This window comes from Mesoplodon bidens (assembly GCF_964165515.1).
Source record: "Mesoplodon bidens genome assembly, chromosome: 2".
NCBI lineage: Eukaryota > Metazoa > Chordata > Mammalia > Artiodactyla > Ziphiidae > Mesoplodon > Mesoplodon bidens.
This window is the reverse complement of record NC_138177.1, coordinates 46,293,546-46,312,918: the sequence shown is the minus strand read 5'-3', so window position 1 is coordinate 46,312,918 and position 19,373 is coordinate 46,293,546. Positions and strand designations below refer to the sequence as shown.

General features: G+C 36.5%; 1 protein-coding gene across 6 annotated transcripts in view; it reads left to right on the top strand.

Annotated features, from left to right (window-relative positions):
* Positions 1 to 19,373, top strand: part of RPS6KC1 (ribosomal protein S6 kinase C1) — a 205,355-nt gene that overhangs the window by 150,424 nt on the left and 35,558 nt on the right. For 2 of the 6 annotated variants that reach the window (XM_081221549.1, XM_081221548.1), the window contains 4 exons: positions 6,790 to 6,837; positions 8,060 to 8,192; positions 17,406 to 19,001; positions 19,273 to 19,362. In XM_081221549.1, the coding sequence (XP_081077675.1) occupies positions 6,790 to 6,837; positions 8,060 to 8,192; positions 17,406 to 19,001; positions 19,273 to 19,362 (1,867 nt within the window). Of the gene's footprint in view, positions 1 to 417; positions 595 to 1,095; positions 2,266 to 6,110; positions 6,200 to 6,789; positions 6,838 to 8,059; positions 8,193 to 17,405; positions 19,002 to 19,272; positions 19,363 to 19,373 lie in introns of those variants that run through there. The other 4 variants (XM_081221550.1, XM_081221552.1, XM_081221551.1 and 1 more) reach the window with 4 other exon arrangements.

Here is a 19,373-nt window from a genome sequence, read left to right as displayed (position 1 = left end):
GAGAATTGTTGGTATTAAAGGTCACCTAGTACTCTTTGTTTTCTGGTAGCTAAATTTTTTATAAGATTATCTCATGAGCATAAGGTATGGAATTAACCATCAACAGTAGAAATACATTTTGAATATTCTAAGCATATAAAATGAGATGGGTTTTAGCAATAAATATTAATAACATTTGATTATCATCATGTGGTATTGACAGGAAGAGCAAAGGTTTAGTGCTTTAGGTTTGTTGTTCAAAACCATTTCTACAGAAGAATAACATTACTAGCTCCTATAAAGCTGCCAAGATGAGTTTAGTTAATAACTCATCTAATAATGGTCAAGTTAAGTGTGGACTTTTTTGTAAAAAGAGAGTACAGTAAGTATAATCTTATTTATCTGGAACTATGTTGAAAAAGACTCTCTAACTTGTGGAATTGGGCTTCTCTGTTTTCTTTGGCTTCTTTATTATGTTGATCCCGTTCTTTTCTGGTATGTTTGTTTATGTGTGAATTCCCAGCAGTATAACTTGCACAATTGAAGTCCATTTGGATGACATCCCGTCAACACGAATGGTACTGTGACACCATTAAGGGAAACGCTGTTTGTCTGGTATGGCTACCTCTGTAAGCTTTTCTTAAACATTAAAAAAAAAAACACTTTTATTAATTGTTCTGGAGTCCTGTGAAGTAACTGGCACCAAAGTAGAGATAGATATTCCCTCAGATAACCCAGGTAGTCTTTCTTTTTAAAGGAACTGGAGTTGAATTTACTTTTAGAGACTTACAGACTTTGAATGTCAACCTTTAAATTAAGTATCTAAAAAATTTAAAAAATGGGTGGCACATAATCTTCACTGAAGGGAACTATCCATAATTCCTCACCACAGTCATAGTGTCTTTATTGCTATTTGTCTCTTTTCTTTTCTCCAAATTTATTTTTCATGTGCTTAAAAAAAACTCATCATTTGATACCTTTGATATATTCCCCAACGTCTCCTATCTTTCCAGAGGTGGTACCTAGTTAAATATTGGGCCTTCCCCATTCTAGTTAACAAAATTGACTTATAATCAATTGGAGCTTTTCCTGCTACTGTTGCAAAAGAAGAGTAGGCAAGTCTCATTGTGCTGGTAGAATTGAGGAGCAGATGAGGCTAATCCTAAAGGCATAAGTTGTCTGTTTTTGTTTTTTTTCTCCCAGTTAGGAGCAGTGATTCTATATATTACCATGGGCAAAGATGAAGTAATCTCTGCTGTTAGACCATATGCTAATATAGTGCGGATAAGTAAGTGTGAAAAATGAAAGGGAAAAATACATTACTTGTATTCTTTCAATAAAGTATGCTATCCAAGGTAATTATTTCATGACAGGTTTAGTTATAGTACTTGTTTTATCATGAAACAAAAGATGGTTTTAGGAGTCTTTTATTGGGAAGACAATTGTATCAAATTAGTACCAAATTAGATTTTTGTCTTTATAAAGGTGAGCAAACCCATGAAGCAGTTTTTAAATTGATATGTTCTAGTCCACAAATGAACGAATGCTGTTTGAGGGTTAAAGAAGCTATTATTTTGCCCTTTATGCTGACAGCTTCATTACAGATTGGCCTGCTGTTGGCATTAAAAAATGTTTGGCTTCTTATGATCTTTGTGCATGCAACTATAATATTAATGCAGCGCCATAGCACTGTTCATTAAGAAATGACTCTAAATGAGGTTGAAGCGTGTAAATTTGGAAAGATACAGATGTTAAATGCAGTCGTTTCTCTTTGTATACAGCCGTATGGCTAATAATTTCCAAGTGGCTAAAGCTCTTGTTAGCAGGAGTGCTGGTGTGTTAAGAATGGCTCTATAAATAACTTTAAGAACTGAAGTTGAAGGTGCTTCTTTTAAAGACTACTGTTAACTAAACATTATTGCCAAACAGATGGAAAGCATTCACCAGCCTGATGTTTTTAGGTCTAATTATATTATCACCAGCCCTGTACGGCTCAGTTGAAGAGGTGTATCCAGAGGCCAATTTATAATCATTTAGCCAACACCTGTTTGGGAGAAATTGACAGTCAAAGGGCACATTTAAAAAAAATCACATATGTTCTTGTGTTTATTGCCTCAATGTGAACATTGTCTAGTTGCAGACAAACTTGGAGAAGAAAGTAAATGTAAACAAAGCAGCCCTTCTCAACCATGTTTATCGATCTTAATTTGGCCTTTTTATCGGATCCACTTCATGCTTCATGGCTAAGTGAGACCAGCAAAGAGATATCACTCCTGATTTATGCAGGTACATTCTGTTCAGTCGATGAAGAAGTTTCTGGTAGAAAAAAGTTCTTTGCTTTGTACAGCTTCCTTACCTTTTACCTAGTGAAACGTTTTCTATTTCATTTCACATAGAAGTATGTTATTTAAATTAGGATTGGAATCTGATGAATAGCTTAAAAGAGTCACAACTTGATGTGAAAACAGATGAGATTTAAGGAATACTGAATAGATGCCTTCACAGATTCAGTAGATATTTATTGAGCCCTCCTTTACAGAGGTGTGCCCCCTTTTGCACTCATGATATGTTAATTTAACTGTCAAGGTTCAAGTTCTTTGAATGTGCTTCCATGCCTAGGAGGTTCAAGATTGGTGGTGAATATAGCTCCGAGGGAAATTATGGGCAAATAGGTCTACCCTCTCTGAAAATAGTTCAAACCTGATGATCCTACTAACTCTTTCATTTTAGTGTTTTTCCTTCTTCTGACATACTTCTCTTTGGAGAGACATGTATATGTTGCCTCCATTTTCTTATCACCCATTACTAACTCAGAGTAGTTGGCTTCTGTCCCCACCAGTTGACTGCATGATGTAGTATTGAAAGTAATCAGTGACTTCCTAACTGCCTTAGGCAGTAGTCCCTTCTTAGTCCTCATTCTTCATGGCTTCTCTTTGTTGTTTGGCACAGGTGATTACTCTCATTTTAAGCATTCTCTTTTCCTGATGTCTGAACCACTATATTTTCTGGGGTTTTTGGTGTATTTCTCACTGTACTTTTGGTTGTTATTGTGTTATATACCCTCAGTATTCCAGCTATGTATACACAGACATAAATAGTATAGTTTAGCAGTTAAAGAGGAAGAGCCCTGGAGCCAGATTGCTGGGTTTAAATTTCACCTCTGGCACGTCTTAGCTTTGTGAGCATGGGCAGGTTAACAGTTTTATGTTTGTTTTCTCCTCTGTAATATTGGTTAATAAAAGTATACCTACCTTGGAATGTCCCTGGCTGTTCAGTGGTTAAGACCGCGCTTCCACTGCAAGGGGCGCCGGTTCGATTCCTGGCTGGGCAACTAAGATCCCACATGCCGTGTGGTGTGGCCAAAAAGGAAGAAAAAAAAGTATGCCTACCTCATTGGATTGTTGAATGAATTATGTGATTTAATTCCTTAAACCCCATCACAGTGCCTGCTATAAAGTGAGCATTCCATTGGGGTACTTCCTCATGTCTTTAGCTGTTATTTTTATGGAGATTGCTCAGTTACTGTACATCTTTAGTCCTGACTTATTTTCTAAGCTCCATTCCCAAATTGCTGTCTACCTTCCAAACTTTTACACCTAAATTCATTCACATATGTTTATTGAACAATTACTGTGGGAGATGGATAGGTTATGTGTTGGAGGAAATACAATTTCTGCCCTGTATCAGCTTTCTATCGCTGCATTACAAATTACCACAAACTTCGCAGCTTAAAACAACTAAATTTATTATGTCAAAGTTCTTTGGATCAGAGGTCTGACATGACATGGATTGCATTGGGCTAAAATCAAGGTGCTGGCAGGGCTGCATTCCATACTGGAGACTCTGGGAGAAAATCCACTTTCAAGCTCATTCAGGTTGTTGGCTGAATTCTTTTCTTTATGGTTGTAGGACTGTGGTTGCTGGCTCTCAGCCAAGGGTTGGTCTTTGTTCCTAGAAGCTGCCTGTTCCTTCTCATGCTTACTGTGAGCTCCTAGAGGGCTCTTTCCAGTGCTTACATTTGGACCTCTGTGTCCAGCAACAACATGTCCCTCTCATACTTCGAATCCCTCTGATTTCCCCTTCTGCCATATCATTTTTGTGCTGTCCAGTTCTGGACAGAGACAGTTCTCTAAGGGGTCATGTGATTTGATTAAGCCCAGTCAGATAATCCAGGGTAATCTGTTTTAAGGTCTGTACCCTAATTATATCTGCAGAGTCCTTTTTGCCAGTAACGTAACATATTCACAAGTTATGGAGATTAAGATATGAGTGTCTTTGGCGACTGTTATTCTGCTTAAACATGCTGATGAAAAGCTTGAAATCTGGTTGGGATATAGACAAGTGACTAAATAAAACCAAATTGTAGAGGCTGGTACCATATACAGTGGGAGAACAAAGGAAGAAAAGTGTCAGTGACATTTGAGCTGAATATGGAAAGATAAGTGCTTGTTTGATAAGGGGCTGGGTGAACATTTCAGGGAGAAGAAGCAATAATAGTGATAGCAATAATAGTAATAACTGGCTGTACCAAGCAAGTTTAAAGATTATCTCACTGAAATTCTCACAAATGGTAGATACTATTATTATCTACCGTTATAGCTTCTACAGATGAAGCTATAGTATCTTCACATATGGAGTAGGAATGGTAAAACTATCTTATTGGGTAATTGAAAGAATTAACAGTGATTACACATGACTAAAGCATAGCACATATTAAACACTTAAAACATGGTAGGCGAAAGAGAGTAGAAGGTGGAGGAGAGAAATACTTAGGAGGTAGAATTGACTGGACTTGGTCACTGGTTATGAAGGTGGGGGGCAGGGGAGAATTCACGGTGACTTAGGGAGCTTTTTGATTGGGGGGGGTTCCATGGGTGGTGGTGTTATTCAATATGGTGAGAGGTGAAGCGGGGTTTTGTTTTAGTTTTAGTGGGGACAGGGCTTTGGGAAGAGGAAGAGATGAGTTTAGGAGGTATCTGTGGGAATATTCAATTGAAATTAAATGGAGTTAAATAGTATAGGTCAAGCACTCAGAAGAGGGGTCAAAGTTGAAGTTGTCACTATTACTTCAAATTCATCAGGTCTTAAACGGGTTCCTCTTTGTAACTCCCGTTTCTTCTCACCATTCTTTTATTTATTTATTTATGTATTTATTTATGTATGTATGTATTTATTTAACATCATTATTGAGGTATAATTGCTTTACATTGTTGTGTTAGTTGCTGCTGTATAACAAAGTGAATCAGCTGTATGTATACATATATCTCCATATCGCCTCCCTCTTGTGTCTCCCTCCCACCCTCCCTATCCCACCTCTCTGGGTGGTCACAAAGCACCGAGCTGCTCTCCCTGTGCTATGTGACTGCTTCCCACTAGCTATCTATTTTACATTTGGTAGTGTATAGAAGTCCATGCCACTCTCTCACTTTGTCTCAGCTTCCCTTTCCCCCTCCCCGTGTCCTCAAGTCCGTTCTCTACATCTGCATCTTTATTCCTGTCCTGACCCTAGGTTCTTCAGAACACTTTTTTTTTTTTTAGATTCTATATATATATATATGTGTTAGCATATGGTATTTGTTTTTCTCTTTCTGACCATTCTTTTATTTTTCTAAGCTTAATATCTTCTTTTACCCTTGACTCCCAGCTCTCTGGAGGGGGTGGGGAAAAAAAGCCCTGTTTACAGTGTTTGCAGATTTCTGTGGTGTAAATTCTCCTGCCATGGCCCATTTCGGACTCTGGCTGCTTTTGTGCTACAACAGCGGAGTTGAATAGCTGCAACAGAGACCGTGTGGGCCTGCCAAGCCTTAAATACTTACTACCTGCATCTTTACAGGAAAAGTTTGCCAACCTCTGCTATAGTGTTTCTCCAAAATGATAAGATTAACATAATATAAAATATATAATATAAATATTTAAATGTTTATAAAACATAAACTATAAATATAAATATTAATATGGTAGCATAATTCCCTATCTCTATTCACTCTTTTTTTCACCAGGATGGGTGCAGGGGGAGTGGATAGTTTGAGGGGGCAATGTGTGAGATTATGAGGGGTCTTGAGGTCATTGTTTTGAATGTGTGCTTTTTCTCTGAATGAGAAGTGACATGATATAACTTATGTTTTTAAAAGCAAACCCTGCCTGCTATTTTGAGAATAGACCATAGGGCAGCAAAGATGGAAGCAGAGAAATCTGTTGGGACACCATTGTTATAATCCAGGTAAATCTTTGTTTCATTCAGGGTAATAGCTGTGGAAGTGGTGAGGTGAGTTCAGATTCTGGATACAATTTGAAGATAGAGCTGGCAGGATTTGCTGATGGGAAAAGAGGAGTTAAGGATGAGTCCAGGATGGAGAAGTAGCACCAGAAGGGTGCCTTGGGTTAGAGCCTGGGTTATTGAGATCACATTGTAACAAATTGCTACATTAGAGGTTTTAGGAAGAAAACTGAGACTTCAATTTCTGTAAAAAATAATTTTTTAAAAACTTTTTTTAAACCATATATGTTTCTTGAGGAAAAGTTCTTTTTCTAAAATAATTCTTCCTTTTAAGAAATATATTTTAAAATAAATCTAGGAAAATGTAGTAGTGTTTCTAAAATATGGCATTTTTAGAAAGGAAACACACTTTTAGATAAGACTGTTTTAATCCTGTGATTTGGCAACTTAAAAAAAAATCAATTCAGAAATTAACAATTTTGGCAGAGTCAATTTCAACACTTCCCCCAAACCTTTAAAGTATAGTTTCAAAAAGTTATGAGTTCATGTTTCATTGTATTGTAAATAGGTTATTACTCATGTCTTTTATGTAGGTTTTACTTGTAATGGATACAAGGACAGAACAGACATTCATTCTAAAAGTAAGTAGAATTTTTCTGTTTAATGAATTTAGAAATTTATTTTCAAATTATGCTTCTGAAAGAAAATATTTAATTTTTTTCTGGGTGTTTGAATGTTCTTTTATGTTTGCAGTGATCTGTATTTATTTTACTTTGTGTCCTTCCATCACAGTGGATAAATACTCTATAGCATACATTTAAAAAGAGGTTTAGGCTATAGAGTATGGAGGAAATAATTTGGATAAGTTGAAGACTCATTTTATGCTGCTTAAATGTATAGTGTATAATTTAAATGCATCTCTAGTACATTTTGCATAATATGTGAAGACCACATGCAATCATACCTTTGATTATGATTATAGTTCTTAAGACCTGAAATTTTGCCTTAAAGTCTTTGTTACAGGTATTTGGGAAAGTGTTATCTGCATCCCTGGCCCTGTCTTTTTTCTAAATTCAATTTTGATTCTCTGTATTACTCAGTTTGTAATTAAATGAATAAAGGAAGAAAACCCCCTCAATTTTGTAATTTCAAAATCATATTTGAAGTGGATTGTGATAGTACATATTCTAAAAATATCCTAATTTAAGCATTTCCACGGCATCCAGAATTAATGAATTTCAGATTAGTTTTATATTTTTCTGATATTTTTCTTTTACTTATCAGCATGGCAGTTGGTCACCTTGACATATACTGAAATAAATTTCTTTTTATGAGTATACTCTATCACTGGCATTTTCTTAGATTTTTAAACCAGGATATGACAGCAGAAACTACACATACCTTGTTCCTTTGGAGAAAACTTAAAATGATATTTGTACTTTTTTGGAATAGAATTTTAAAACTGCCCGTTTAATCTAGGAATGCCTTTTGTGTCTCAGGAATTTGAATTGACCTCACGATGTCTACTGCTTTAAAGATATACATAAGTAAAATAAAACTTAAGAAAAGGTCATAGAGAAATAACTGTGTGTCATCCTGATGACTTAGTTTGAGAGCATCTCTAATAAAAACACTGACCCACGTAATTGATTTTAATGGCAGCTTTGTGGCATCTTCCGTTCTCTGGATTCACGCCAGATGCCATCAGCAGAGCCTCCAGGGACTGAGGGGCATAGAGCAGCAGATGAGTGGTTTCTCTGAAGCCCAGGGTAACTCGGATAGATTAGTTTGGTTGATAAACACAGAGCACAGCAGGCTCCAAAGGCAACTGAGGGTACAACTGACCTTTTTGTTCTCTGTCAGGGTCTAAGGAAAAGCAGTGAATACAGCAGGAACAGAAAGACCATCATCCCCCGCTGTGTGCCCAACATGGTGTGTCTGCACAAGTACATCATTTCTGAGGAGTCGGTATTTCTTGTGCTGCAGCATGTGGAAGGTTGGTTTGTAGTTTAAATTGTTTGTGGAGTGAAGAATGTCACCTGCTTAGCTTTTTAGTTTCTATAATGTCCTTCTTACTTCTGTCATTACTTGAGCGGATAAAACATAGGAAACACGTGTGAGAAATTGTTTCCTTATTCCTCTGTTCTCCCTCCCTAGTTTGAGTTGTGAGGGAGAATGAAAGCCCAGGCGAGAGGCAGATTTCATTTGAACTGTAGTAACATTCTTAGGTATACTTAACTACTTACTCCTAGGATTGGTCCAATATGATGAGAACTTTAATGCGCATGTGTGCTAAGAGAACTAAGTTTTATTTTAGGGATTTCTCTTGTTTTCTGCTGAGAAGATACACTAATGTTAGATGACAAAATGAAGAGCATCCCCTGAAGAATTAATTAATTACCTCCTTTTTTAGAAGGCATAGGTATTTGCTTAACATTTGACATTACCTAGTTATTCTGATCTGGGTTTTTACGAATACAGACACTGGCATCACATATGGGGACAAAGCAAAGGCACAGTGCTCTGCCTTCAAACTATGAAATTTCAGCTCTTAGTAAAGGGAACAGGTGGCAAAAAAATACTATATTTTGGTTTGTTTTTGCCCTTTAACACCTAAATTTAAATAAAGAGTCTTTTATGTAGAATGAACACAGCACATAAATATTAATCCACAAAATAAATATCGCCTTTTGGCTTTTGAGAGGTGTTCTTAAAATAATAAAGAAAATTAAAATTATTTTCCATATTTCTTGAAGGCGTTGTTATTTTAACATTACTGAGAATAAAGAATTACTGTGCTTTAGTAATAGGCCTAACATTTGAATTGAATGCATTTTCCCAGGAAAATGAGTCATTGCTTTGTGGAATGAGGTCTCGTATGATAACTAATGTAAGATTTTTGGCGGGGGCAATAAACTATTAATATTGTTTATTATGAAGTACAGCACAAGATAACTACAGATGGAGGGAAGACCTCCATATGTAGTATTTGATAGGAAATTCAGAAGGGGCTCCGTGGTCTCTCAGGTATTAAGAGAGTTAATTGCGTGTGTGAATTGGATAACTAATTCACCTTTGTTCAGATATTATAGACAGCTTTTATCCGAGGATACCAGTGCATTACAGACATTATTGAATTAGAGGTCATGTCATCTGATAGCGAAATACAGCCACCTCTGGTGTGGAACAAAATAACTTGCGTAGTAATAATCCATAATAATTTAGAACAAGGTCAGTAGGATGAATGTAATTATAGTCAATATTCTATTACCCAGTGTGGATTACTCATGTTGGAGATTATCTGTGGCAAATTTTCAATCCTAGTGTACCTCTGCTATTTGCAGCTTCCTCTTCCTGTTTTTCCTTTTCCTTCTCCAAATACAATACTTCATTTTTTCTCGTGCCATCTTCTCACCTTCTCTTATACTTCCCAAAGCTGATATTTCAACCAATTTTACTTTGTTACTATAGAAAATGTTTATAATATGCTTTAAAGCCATAGACATGTGGCTTTCAAATTTTCCACTGTTTTAGATTATCTTTACCAAGTCTCTTTCCTTTATTGTTGACCATGCCTGACTTTGAATGGTTACATGACCATAGAATTTGTTCTGGATTATTTAAACTTGGGGGGTGGGCAGGAATCTCTTTTGACTACTCATTTCAGGTGTTTATTGTTTAATTTTAAGAAGATTTTATAATACAAATATATTGGATTATGGTGTAAATAGGGACTCTGGATTCATTTAATATTCAGCTAATTTATTGAGCATGTACTATCTATTAGGCTTTCTTTTAGGTGAACAAAACAGGAAAAGAGTCTGACTTTTTGAAACTTACATTCTTCTTGTGGAGAGTCAAACAGAAAAACAAAAGCATGATAATATTGGCTAATAATAGGGACCATACTCATCTTTAACACAGAGAGCTCTAATCGAGAATGACTGGGGGACTACTTTAGACTAGTTAGTCAAGGAAGCCCGCTCTAAGAAGGTGACATTTAAGAGGAGTTCTGAATGACAAAAGAAATAACTGTTTGGATGTAAGGGGCAAACCCATTCTAGGTATAGGGATCAGTATAAGAAATCGAAGGGAAAAAGAAACTTGCAATGTTTGATGAACAAGAAAGGAGACCATTCAGTTGGAGTCTGGTAGGTGAAGACAGTGGTGGTATATGAAGCTATTGGAGAAGCAGGCAGGGGCACGCTAAGGGCTTTGGCTTTCATTCAAGTGCATTGGGAGACCATTGGACATTTTAAGCAGTGACAATATCTGCTCTACATTTAAGGAAATCACTCCGACTGTTGTATGTGGAACGGATTATAGAAAGGCAAGAGGAGAAGCAATGAAGGGTAATAAAGTAGTCTGGGCAAGAGTTGATGATGGCATGGCCTTCTGGGATACTTGTGGAGTTGCTGTGAGGGTAGTCAGTGGGACCTGTGATGGATTTGAGGTTAGGGAGAGAAGAATCTAGGATAATTTCCTGGATTTGGCATGAGCAGTCAAGTGAACTGGCTGATGGACAGTGTGTTATCTTTTTACATGTCAGTGGTACTTTCTTTGTTACCTCTGTGAATTAGGAGGTTGTGCATATATCATAAAAACTTCACTTTCATATACATGAATAGCTATTACTAAAAAAGTAAACACTGAAGAATTGTTTTCTCCATAATATGAATCCTTGAATATTTATGATTTGGGCTTTAACTTCCCTTTGCTTAACAGAACTATTCATGATTCACATGAGTCTCTTGGACTAATTTTCATAACATTTTTAATTCATTCATTTAGAAATATATGGAGTGCTCTCTGGGATATAGGCTTAGTTCTAACATGGCAGTGAGCAAAATAAAGACTCTGTCCACATGGGGCTTGCAGTATAGAGGCAGAACAGACAGTAAGCAAATACATAAGTAAATATATGAGGGAATGCCAGAAGGGTGAGTTGGGGGTTGTTATTTTATAGAGAGTGGTCACCTTATTAAGAAGGAGACATTTGGCCAATGACCTGAGGGAAATGAGAGAGGGAGCAGATGTGGACATGGGAGGGAAGAGTATCTTGGCAAGAGGGAACAAGTACATAGGCCTGGAGGCAAGAGTGTATTTGCTGTACAAGAAACAGCAAGGTCAAGTGTGGCTGGAGCAGAATGGGAAGAGTGGTAGGAAATGGTATCAGAGAAGTGGGGAGGCAGGTGAGCAGATCCGGTGTGGTCTTCTAGGCCACTTTAAGAACATAGTTTTTATTCTGAATGGATAGGAAGACCCTGGGGGATATTGAGCAGAGCAGTGACAAGGTAGGGATTACTCTGGTTGCTTGGTGGAAAATAGAATCTAGGAGGGCAAACTCGAAAGCAGGGAGACCAGTTTGGAGGTTGTTGCAGCACTCCAGGTGAAATCGACGCTGGCTTCCACAAAGCATTAGTGGTGGAGGTGGTGAGAAATGCTTATTAGATTCTGAACACATTCTGAAGGTAGAACTGACATGATTCTGCCTTGTATGACTCCATGGTTTTGGGCTTAAGTAACTGAAAGAATGGTTTCCATTTACTAAGATGAGGAAAGCTGTGGGAGGAGTAGATTTAGAGGGAAAAACCAGAGATTCAGTGTTGGACATGTGAGTTTGAGATGCTTATTAAATTTCCAGGTGGTGTTGAGTAGGCAGTTGGATATGCCAGACAGGATTTTAGGAGAGAGGTTTAAAATGTTTATTGTTCCTATTAATGGATTTCTTATTTTAACTCTGTTTGAAGGAGAAAAGGTGGGAGAAACAAATGTATTCAGTCAAGGCTGTATGTGTTATTAAAACTTTAAGTTCCTAAGATTAGGGATTATGATTCATCATATATATATATATCCCAGCATTTATAGGAATGCTTGGTACATAGAAGGTGCTCAGTGTATAATTGCTCAATACTGACTAAGAAAAGATGAATGACTAGGTTACAAGAAAGTGATTGGAAAAGCTTCCGAGGAAATAGGTGGGGGATGGGAAAGAGTTTCTCCTCAAGTTAAGAGGGGACCAAAGGGATGAAATGATTCTCTTTTTATTAACTAGTTTTAAAAAAAACATTATAAAACTAATATAGAAAGAAATTCGTACCAGATGGAAGTATATAAAGTAGAAATAAAAATTCTTCCTCCGTATTCACTTTAATGCCCATTTCTATTCTCTAGAAATAGGGTGAACGTTTCCAGAAATTTCCTGTGTATATAAACATATACTTCTCCCCCCTACCTGTCTGATTTAAAAAAAATTTATTTATTTTTATTCATTTGGTTGCGTGAGGTCTTAGTTGCAGCACGTGGGCTCCTTAGTAGCAGCTCCAAGGGCTCCTTAGTTGCAGTTTGCCAGCTCCTTAGTTGCGTTGTGTGGACTCCTTAGTTGTGGCACACGAACCCTCAGCCGTGGCATGCACGTGGGATCTAGTTCCCTGACCAGGGATCGAACCCACACCCCTGCATTGGGAGCATGGAGTCCTATCCACTGCGCCACCAGGAAAGTCCCTGTTTTTTAAAAACATAAATTCACTTTACATATTGTTCTGTAGCTTGCTTTTCCCCCGACCCTAACAGTGTACTTCAGACATCTTTCCTTATCAGTACATATAGGTGTCCACTGAGAGAGGCGGTATAGTATAGTGGTTAAAAAGAAGGATCTTAGGGCTTCCCTGGTAGCGCAGTGGTTAAGAATCCGCCTGCCAATGCAGGGGATGTGGGTTCGAGCCCTGGTCTGGGAAGATCCCACATGCCACGGAGTACCTAAACCCGTGAGCCACAACTACAGAAGCCCACATGCCTAGAGCCCGTACTCCACAACAAGAGAAGCCACTGCAATGAGAAGCCCGTGCATCGCAACGAAGAGTAGCCCCCGCTTGCCACAGCTAGAGAAAGCCCACGCACAGCAACAACGAAGACCCAACGCAGCCAAAAATAAATAAATAATTAAATAAAAATTAAGGGGGAGGGAAAAAAGAAGGATCTTAGAGCCAGACTATGTTAGCTTGAAGGCTGGCTCACAATTTACTAGTTGTGTGACCTTGGGCAAATTATTTAGCCTTTCTATACCTCTGTTTCCTTATTTGTAAAACAGGGATAATAAGAATTACATAATAATTATGTAATTAACTGTAATAATTACATAGTGTAGATGTGAGGGTAGATGTGGGGATTAAATAGTTGGTATATGTAAAGCACTTATAATAGTGCCTAGTACATGGTAGACACTAAGTATTTGCAATATTGCTGTTTGTTTATTTTTGAATACATACAAGGTATTTGGTTGTGCAGATTTACCATAATTGATTTAAGTAGTCCCCTGTCTACTGTTGTTTAAATTGTTTCCAGTACTTGTCCCTATATATGTGCATTTTTAAAAATTTTGTTTTGTTTTGAGAATTATTTGTAAGAAAAATTTCTTGAAGTAGAATTGCTGGGTCAAAAGATGATTTTTGATCATGGGTCCATCAATATTTTATCATATGTATTAAATTTAAATTCCAATTCTGGTCAAGTAAATTGAAAAGATTTTCTTTGTAATCCTGCAGAAAACCAATAGATGAAAATCTAAAGAGAGACAAAAAGAGTTTTTATTAAACCTTATGGATTGCTATTTTCATAGCTTAAAGTAGCTAATATATGCAATTTTATGTGCTTCAACAGGGCTTAGAAAAGTATCATTTATATTCTTAGAGTATTAAAAATTATAAATATTTTAGATATTTTCTATTTATATTTTGTGATTTAGCAATAACAGGATTTTTTTTAGGTTAATATTATTAATGTTACAATAATAATGTTGACATTTGTGTAAGTTTGTGTATTAGGCCTGATCTTAACTCTAGAAAGTAGAACTCAGCTTCTGTGGAAAGAAACTTCATGGGAATTATGTATTTTTGTAAGTTATGTGGTTTTCATGATTTTGTAATTGAAAAAAATATGTCATAGGACCAAATTTTTGTTTCTGTAGCTCCACATTGAGCATTAAATCTAACTTGGCCCCCAAAAAGGAATGGAAAGAGCTAAAACAGTTTTTTTCTCTCTTGAAAATGCACAGTTTTTATACTTCACATTAGAGTACTTTTTTAGGCTAGTAACAAATTTCCATAGAGAAAATGCCAACAATTACATTAAAAAATTTTTAATCTAATAATGAAAAGAATGGAATTAAATAAGATGCCATGTTTGATTAATCAAATTGGTAAACTTGCTAATATCCAATATAGGTAAGATGCTATGAAGATGACACTAATACATGTTGCTTGTAGGAGTGGATTCTGGTACAGCTTTTCTGTAAAGCAATTTAATGACACATATCAGAAGCATTAAAGATATTCATACTTTCTGACCTAGCACTTTCATTTCTGGTGTTGTGTCCTGATGAAATAATCAGAGGTGTTAAGTATTTGTAAGCTAAAGTATACATTATTTTAATTCTAATAATAAAAGACTAGAAGCAACTTAGATGTTCAACAACAGAGGAACATTTAAACACACCATATCTATCTATCTCATGAATATGCTATATAGCCTTTCAAGTTCATATTCTCATGAAATTAGAAAATGTTTATGATAAGATGTTAGTTGTGAAAAGTCAGAAGATAAATGTGCTAATGGTTAATAGTGTTTATGGGTGATTTATATATTCTGAATTTTTTGCTGTTCTGTGTCCTTTTCTATATTAAATTTTTTAAAAATAATAAAACCATGTATCTGTTTTAGAATAAGAAGAAAGTATGACCAAAAATAATGACATTTTTAATTTGTATAAACTTTTCCTAAGGTTTTCAAAAAATTTGTAAAGATGTCACCTTTTTATAACTCAATTTAATAAATATTTAATTCCTATTATTTTACATGCTAGACAGAATCCTCTCCTTGCAGTTATGAAGACCCTGCAGTATGATAAAAGAACTAATGAACACATAAAAGTAATATTAGTATGAAATACAATGTTGTAAATGTCATAAGAGGGATGAAGTGATTCAGAGGATTCTGGGAAGATAGGAGTTGTATACAGTGAGGGTATGTAAAAAAAACTGATAAAAGAAAACAAATTCTGAAGGACCTTCAAGAATGGGTAGGATTTTGACAAGCAGATATTGGGGAAACTAATAGGAAAGACAATTCTAAGTGGTAGGTATAGTTTGAGCAAAAGCCCAGCATGGGTTATATGTGGAGAAATTCTATTCAGATGAAATGTGTGATGAGTTGAGGGAGAGGAACAAATTATGGGTTGATACTGTATTACTAAGGGTCCAAATGCCTATATGGAGTTGGTACATTGTTCAGTAGGTGGGCGGGGTGGGGGTAGGGTTTGGGTTCTTGAAGAAATGACATGATAAGATCTGTGCTAAAATGGAAGATTACTTGGGCAGCAGTTAGTATGATAGAGTGATACAGGAAGGACTGAAAGTAGTGGTCTAGTTGTAGCTATAACATTATTCCAGGAAACACAGAGCGGTCAAAGGAATTAAAAGAAGAGGAAGACTGTGGGAAACATGGGTAGATCTTATAGGACTTGGAAACTTGTCAGATATAGGAAGAACAAAGGAGAGAAAATAGTCCAAGTTTTTGTGCCTCAGTAGCTCTGAAGTCAGAAAGAAGAAGTGATTTGGGGAGCAAAAATAAAGAATTTAAGCACATTCAATTTTAGATTTGAGCAGCTCATCCAGGTTGAATTAGCCTAAGAATAATGCAACTTTTCTTAGAACTTTACTAGGTACTGTTCCTTGCTGATCACTGGAACTTTACAGCTACAGATAGTGTCTCCTTTGTGATGGCATATCCCATTCTGATAAGTTACGATTTGAGTTAACAAGCATTGAGTGAATGCCTATCATGTCCTGCACACTGTATAGGCAGTAGATATATAAAGATGAAAAAGACTTAGTCCTGTCCTCACAGTAGGACAGTTGAACAATATACATCATTTTATTTGGACTGCATACAAGAACCCCAGCTTCAGGGCAGGCATTACTGTTAGTGTGCCACAATGGAGGTATTTGTGATAAGAGGAATGTGGTTATTGTTGTCAAAAGAATCAAAAAAGATGGAATCGATGCATAGCTTCTTTTGTGTGTGAGTGAGTGAATTTCAAAGCCATATATGAATCTTTAAACTTTAGTTTGAATATGGAGAAATATGAGACACCGAGTATAATCTAGTGATGACAGAAAGTTAGTTAAGAAGAAGCAAGAGGGAAGTTAAACACCACAATGTTCTATACCACTAATTATTATCAAAATGGGATAAGATTGTTAACTAGATCACTGGTAGAAGAAGATGTCTGAGTATCCTAGGATTAATATTATGGCAGTTACCCTTTATAGCATTACTCTATGCTGGGCACAGTATTGGGCGCTTTATGTATTTATTGAGTTCCTCTAAATGAAATGAAATGCCAAGGAGAGAAAGATATTTTGGATGCGTCCATTGACCTTTTTACACATATAATTGACTGTCAGTGATTATTTCCCCTAAGATTTAGTTCCCCTTGGTATATGATATTTAATAATGACATTTAAAAATGTGCTGAAAAAAGTTGCTTTCTCCTTATTAGTACAGGGTTTCATTTTTAATGTATTATTTCCTATTTTGGGGAGCAATAGTTATATCTTTACAAAGTATGCTCCCACAATTACTGTTTTTAAGATTTCTGAATCAAATTTCACTATTCTTTTTTTTTTTTTGTAATACTGTTTCTAGTCAGTAGAGCTTCAGTGGCCATGCTTGAAAAAATTATTAATAAATAGAGCAGAACATAGATGTTTCTAGAGTAAATTATGTTTAACTTTAAAGTAGAATTTTAGCTGTGAAATTTCATACTAGTATTTGTTATAACCAATTTCTCTTCAAAGGAAGAAATAGGTTGTCATTTAAAAAGTAATTGATATTAGGAGATATGCTTGAAACTGTACTCACCAGTCAGCAATAATAAGAAAGCATTTTATTCAGTTATTTAGTTTTTTTTTTTCATTGCAAAAATTTTATTTAGACTCTTTGTTGTCGTGAATCCCAAATCCAAGCTCGACTATTCTTCAAGAAGGCATTTTATTAAATTGCTTCTTACACTATACTTGACATTAATGGGTATCATTGACTTGCTTTTGATTGATTATTAGAATACTTTTTGTTTTTCTAATGGCTTCAATAAGTAACCATTAATTTGGTGTTCTTAATTTTTTTTTTTTTTGGTTTTGCTTATTCACAGGTGGCAAACTCTGGTCATATATCAGTAAGTTTCTAAACAGAAGTCCTGAAGAAAGCTTTGACATCGAAGCAGTGAAAAAATCTTCACTTGCTAAAGTTCAACTGCAACAGCCAACATCTAGTCCTCAGGACAGCAGCAGCTTTGAATCCAGAGAAAGTGATGGTGGAGCCATGCTTAAAGTTCTGCCTTTGAAGACTAGTCTTACTCCAAGCTCTCAAGATGATAGCAACCAAGATGATGATGGGCAAGACAGCTCTCCAAAATGGCCAGATTCTGGCTCAAGTTCAGAAGAAGAATGTACTACTAGTTATTTAACATTATGCAATGAATATGGGCAAGAAAAGATTGAACCAGGGTCTTTGAATGAGGAGCCTTTCATAAAGACTGAAAGGAATGATGTTGATACCAAAGCTATAGAAAACTTCCCAGAACACCTTGCTGCTGACAGTGACAGCCCCAGCACACAGCTGACAGCCCACGAGCTGAAGTTCTTTCCTGGAGATGATGGCCTGGAAGCAGTTAGTTCTCCAAGAACATCAGATTCCCTCAGTAGATCTAAAAAGAGCCCCATGGAATTCTTTAGAATAGATAGTAAGGACAGCACTAGTGAACTCTTAGGACTTGATTTTGGAGAAAAATTGTATAGTCTAAAGTCAGAACCTTTGAAACCATTCTTCACTTTTTCTGATGGAGACAGCACTTCCAGGAGTTTTAGTACTAGTGAAAGCAAGGTAGAGTTTATAGCTCATGACACCATTAGCAGGGGCTCAGATGACTCAGTCCCGGTTATTTCTTTTAAAGATGCTGCTTTTGATGATGTCAGTGGTACTGATGAAGGAAGGCCTGATCTTCTTGTAAATCTGCCTGGTGAATTGGAGCCAATGAAAGATGGTGCAGCAATGGGACCTACAAAGTTCACACAGACTAATATAGGCATAATAGAAAGTAAACTGTTGGAAACCCCTGATGTTTTATGCCTCAGGCTTAGTACTGAACAGTGCCAAGCACGTGAAGAAAAAGGCACAGAGGAACTGAGTGATCCCTGTGGGCCTAAATCCCATAGTATCACAGAGAAACACTACGCACAGGGAGATCTTGGGATGTTATTTGTAGCAGCTGATGATCATAGTAACGCGGGAGACATGTCTTTGTTACACAGTTCAGACCCTAAGTTTCAAGGACTTAGCTTGGTTGCATCGGCAGTAACAGGAAACAACGCAAAAGAAAGCTTATTCCATATTTCTGACCCACTCTCAGGTGCTAATGAATATAACGTAAATACAGACACTTTAAAAACTGAAGAAGTATTGCTGTTTACAGATCAAACTGATGATTTGGCTAAAGAGGAGCCGACTGTATTTCAGAGAGACTCTGAGACTAAGGCAGAGAGTGGGTTAGCACTAGAAGGAGACAAGGAAATACATCAGATTTTTGAGGACCTTGATAAAAAATTAGCACTAAACTCCAGGTTTTACATCCCAGAGGGCTGTATTCAAAGATGGGCAGCTGAAATGGTGGTAGCCCTTGATGCTTTACATAGAGAGGGAATTGTGTGCCGCGATTTGAACCCAAACAACATCTTATTGAATGATAGAGGTCAGGAACTTTTGCAAATGCATTTCTTTTTATTCGCTGTTGCTTCCAATTAACTGAGTAGGCGTTTTATCTTGTAATTAGTATCTTCATTTCCTGTCTAGAGCTTCATTATCAGTGCAGCAAATTCACCCCCAGTAATAGCTTCTAGTACTTAATGATGCCATTATTCTTAATGATACTGTTTTTAGCTACAAAAGGAGTAATTACAGTTCACTTCTGCAGAAAATGGAAGAGAAAAATGTTTTGATTTCTCCTGTCGTTTTGTTTTTAGGACACATTCAGCTAACGTATTTTAGCAGGTGGAGTGAGGTTGAAGATTCCTGTGACAGCGATGCCATAGAGAGAATGTACTGTGCCCCAGGTTAGAGCAAT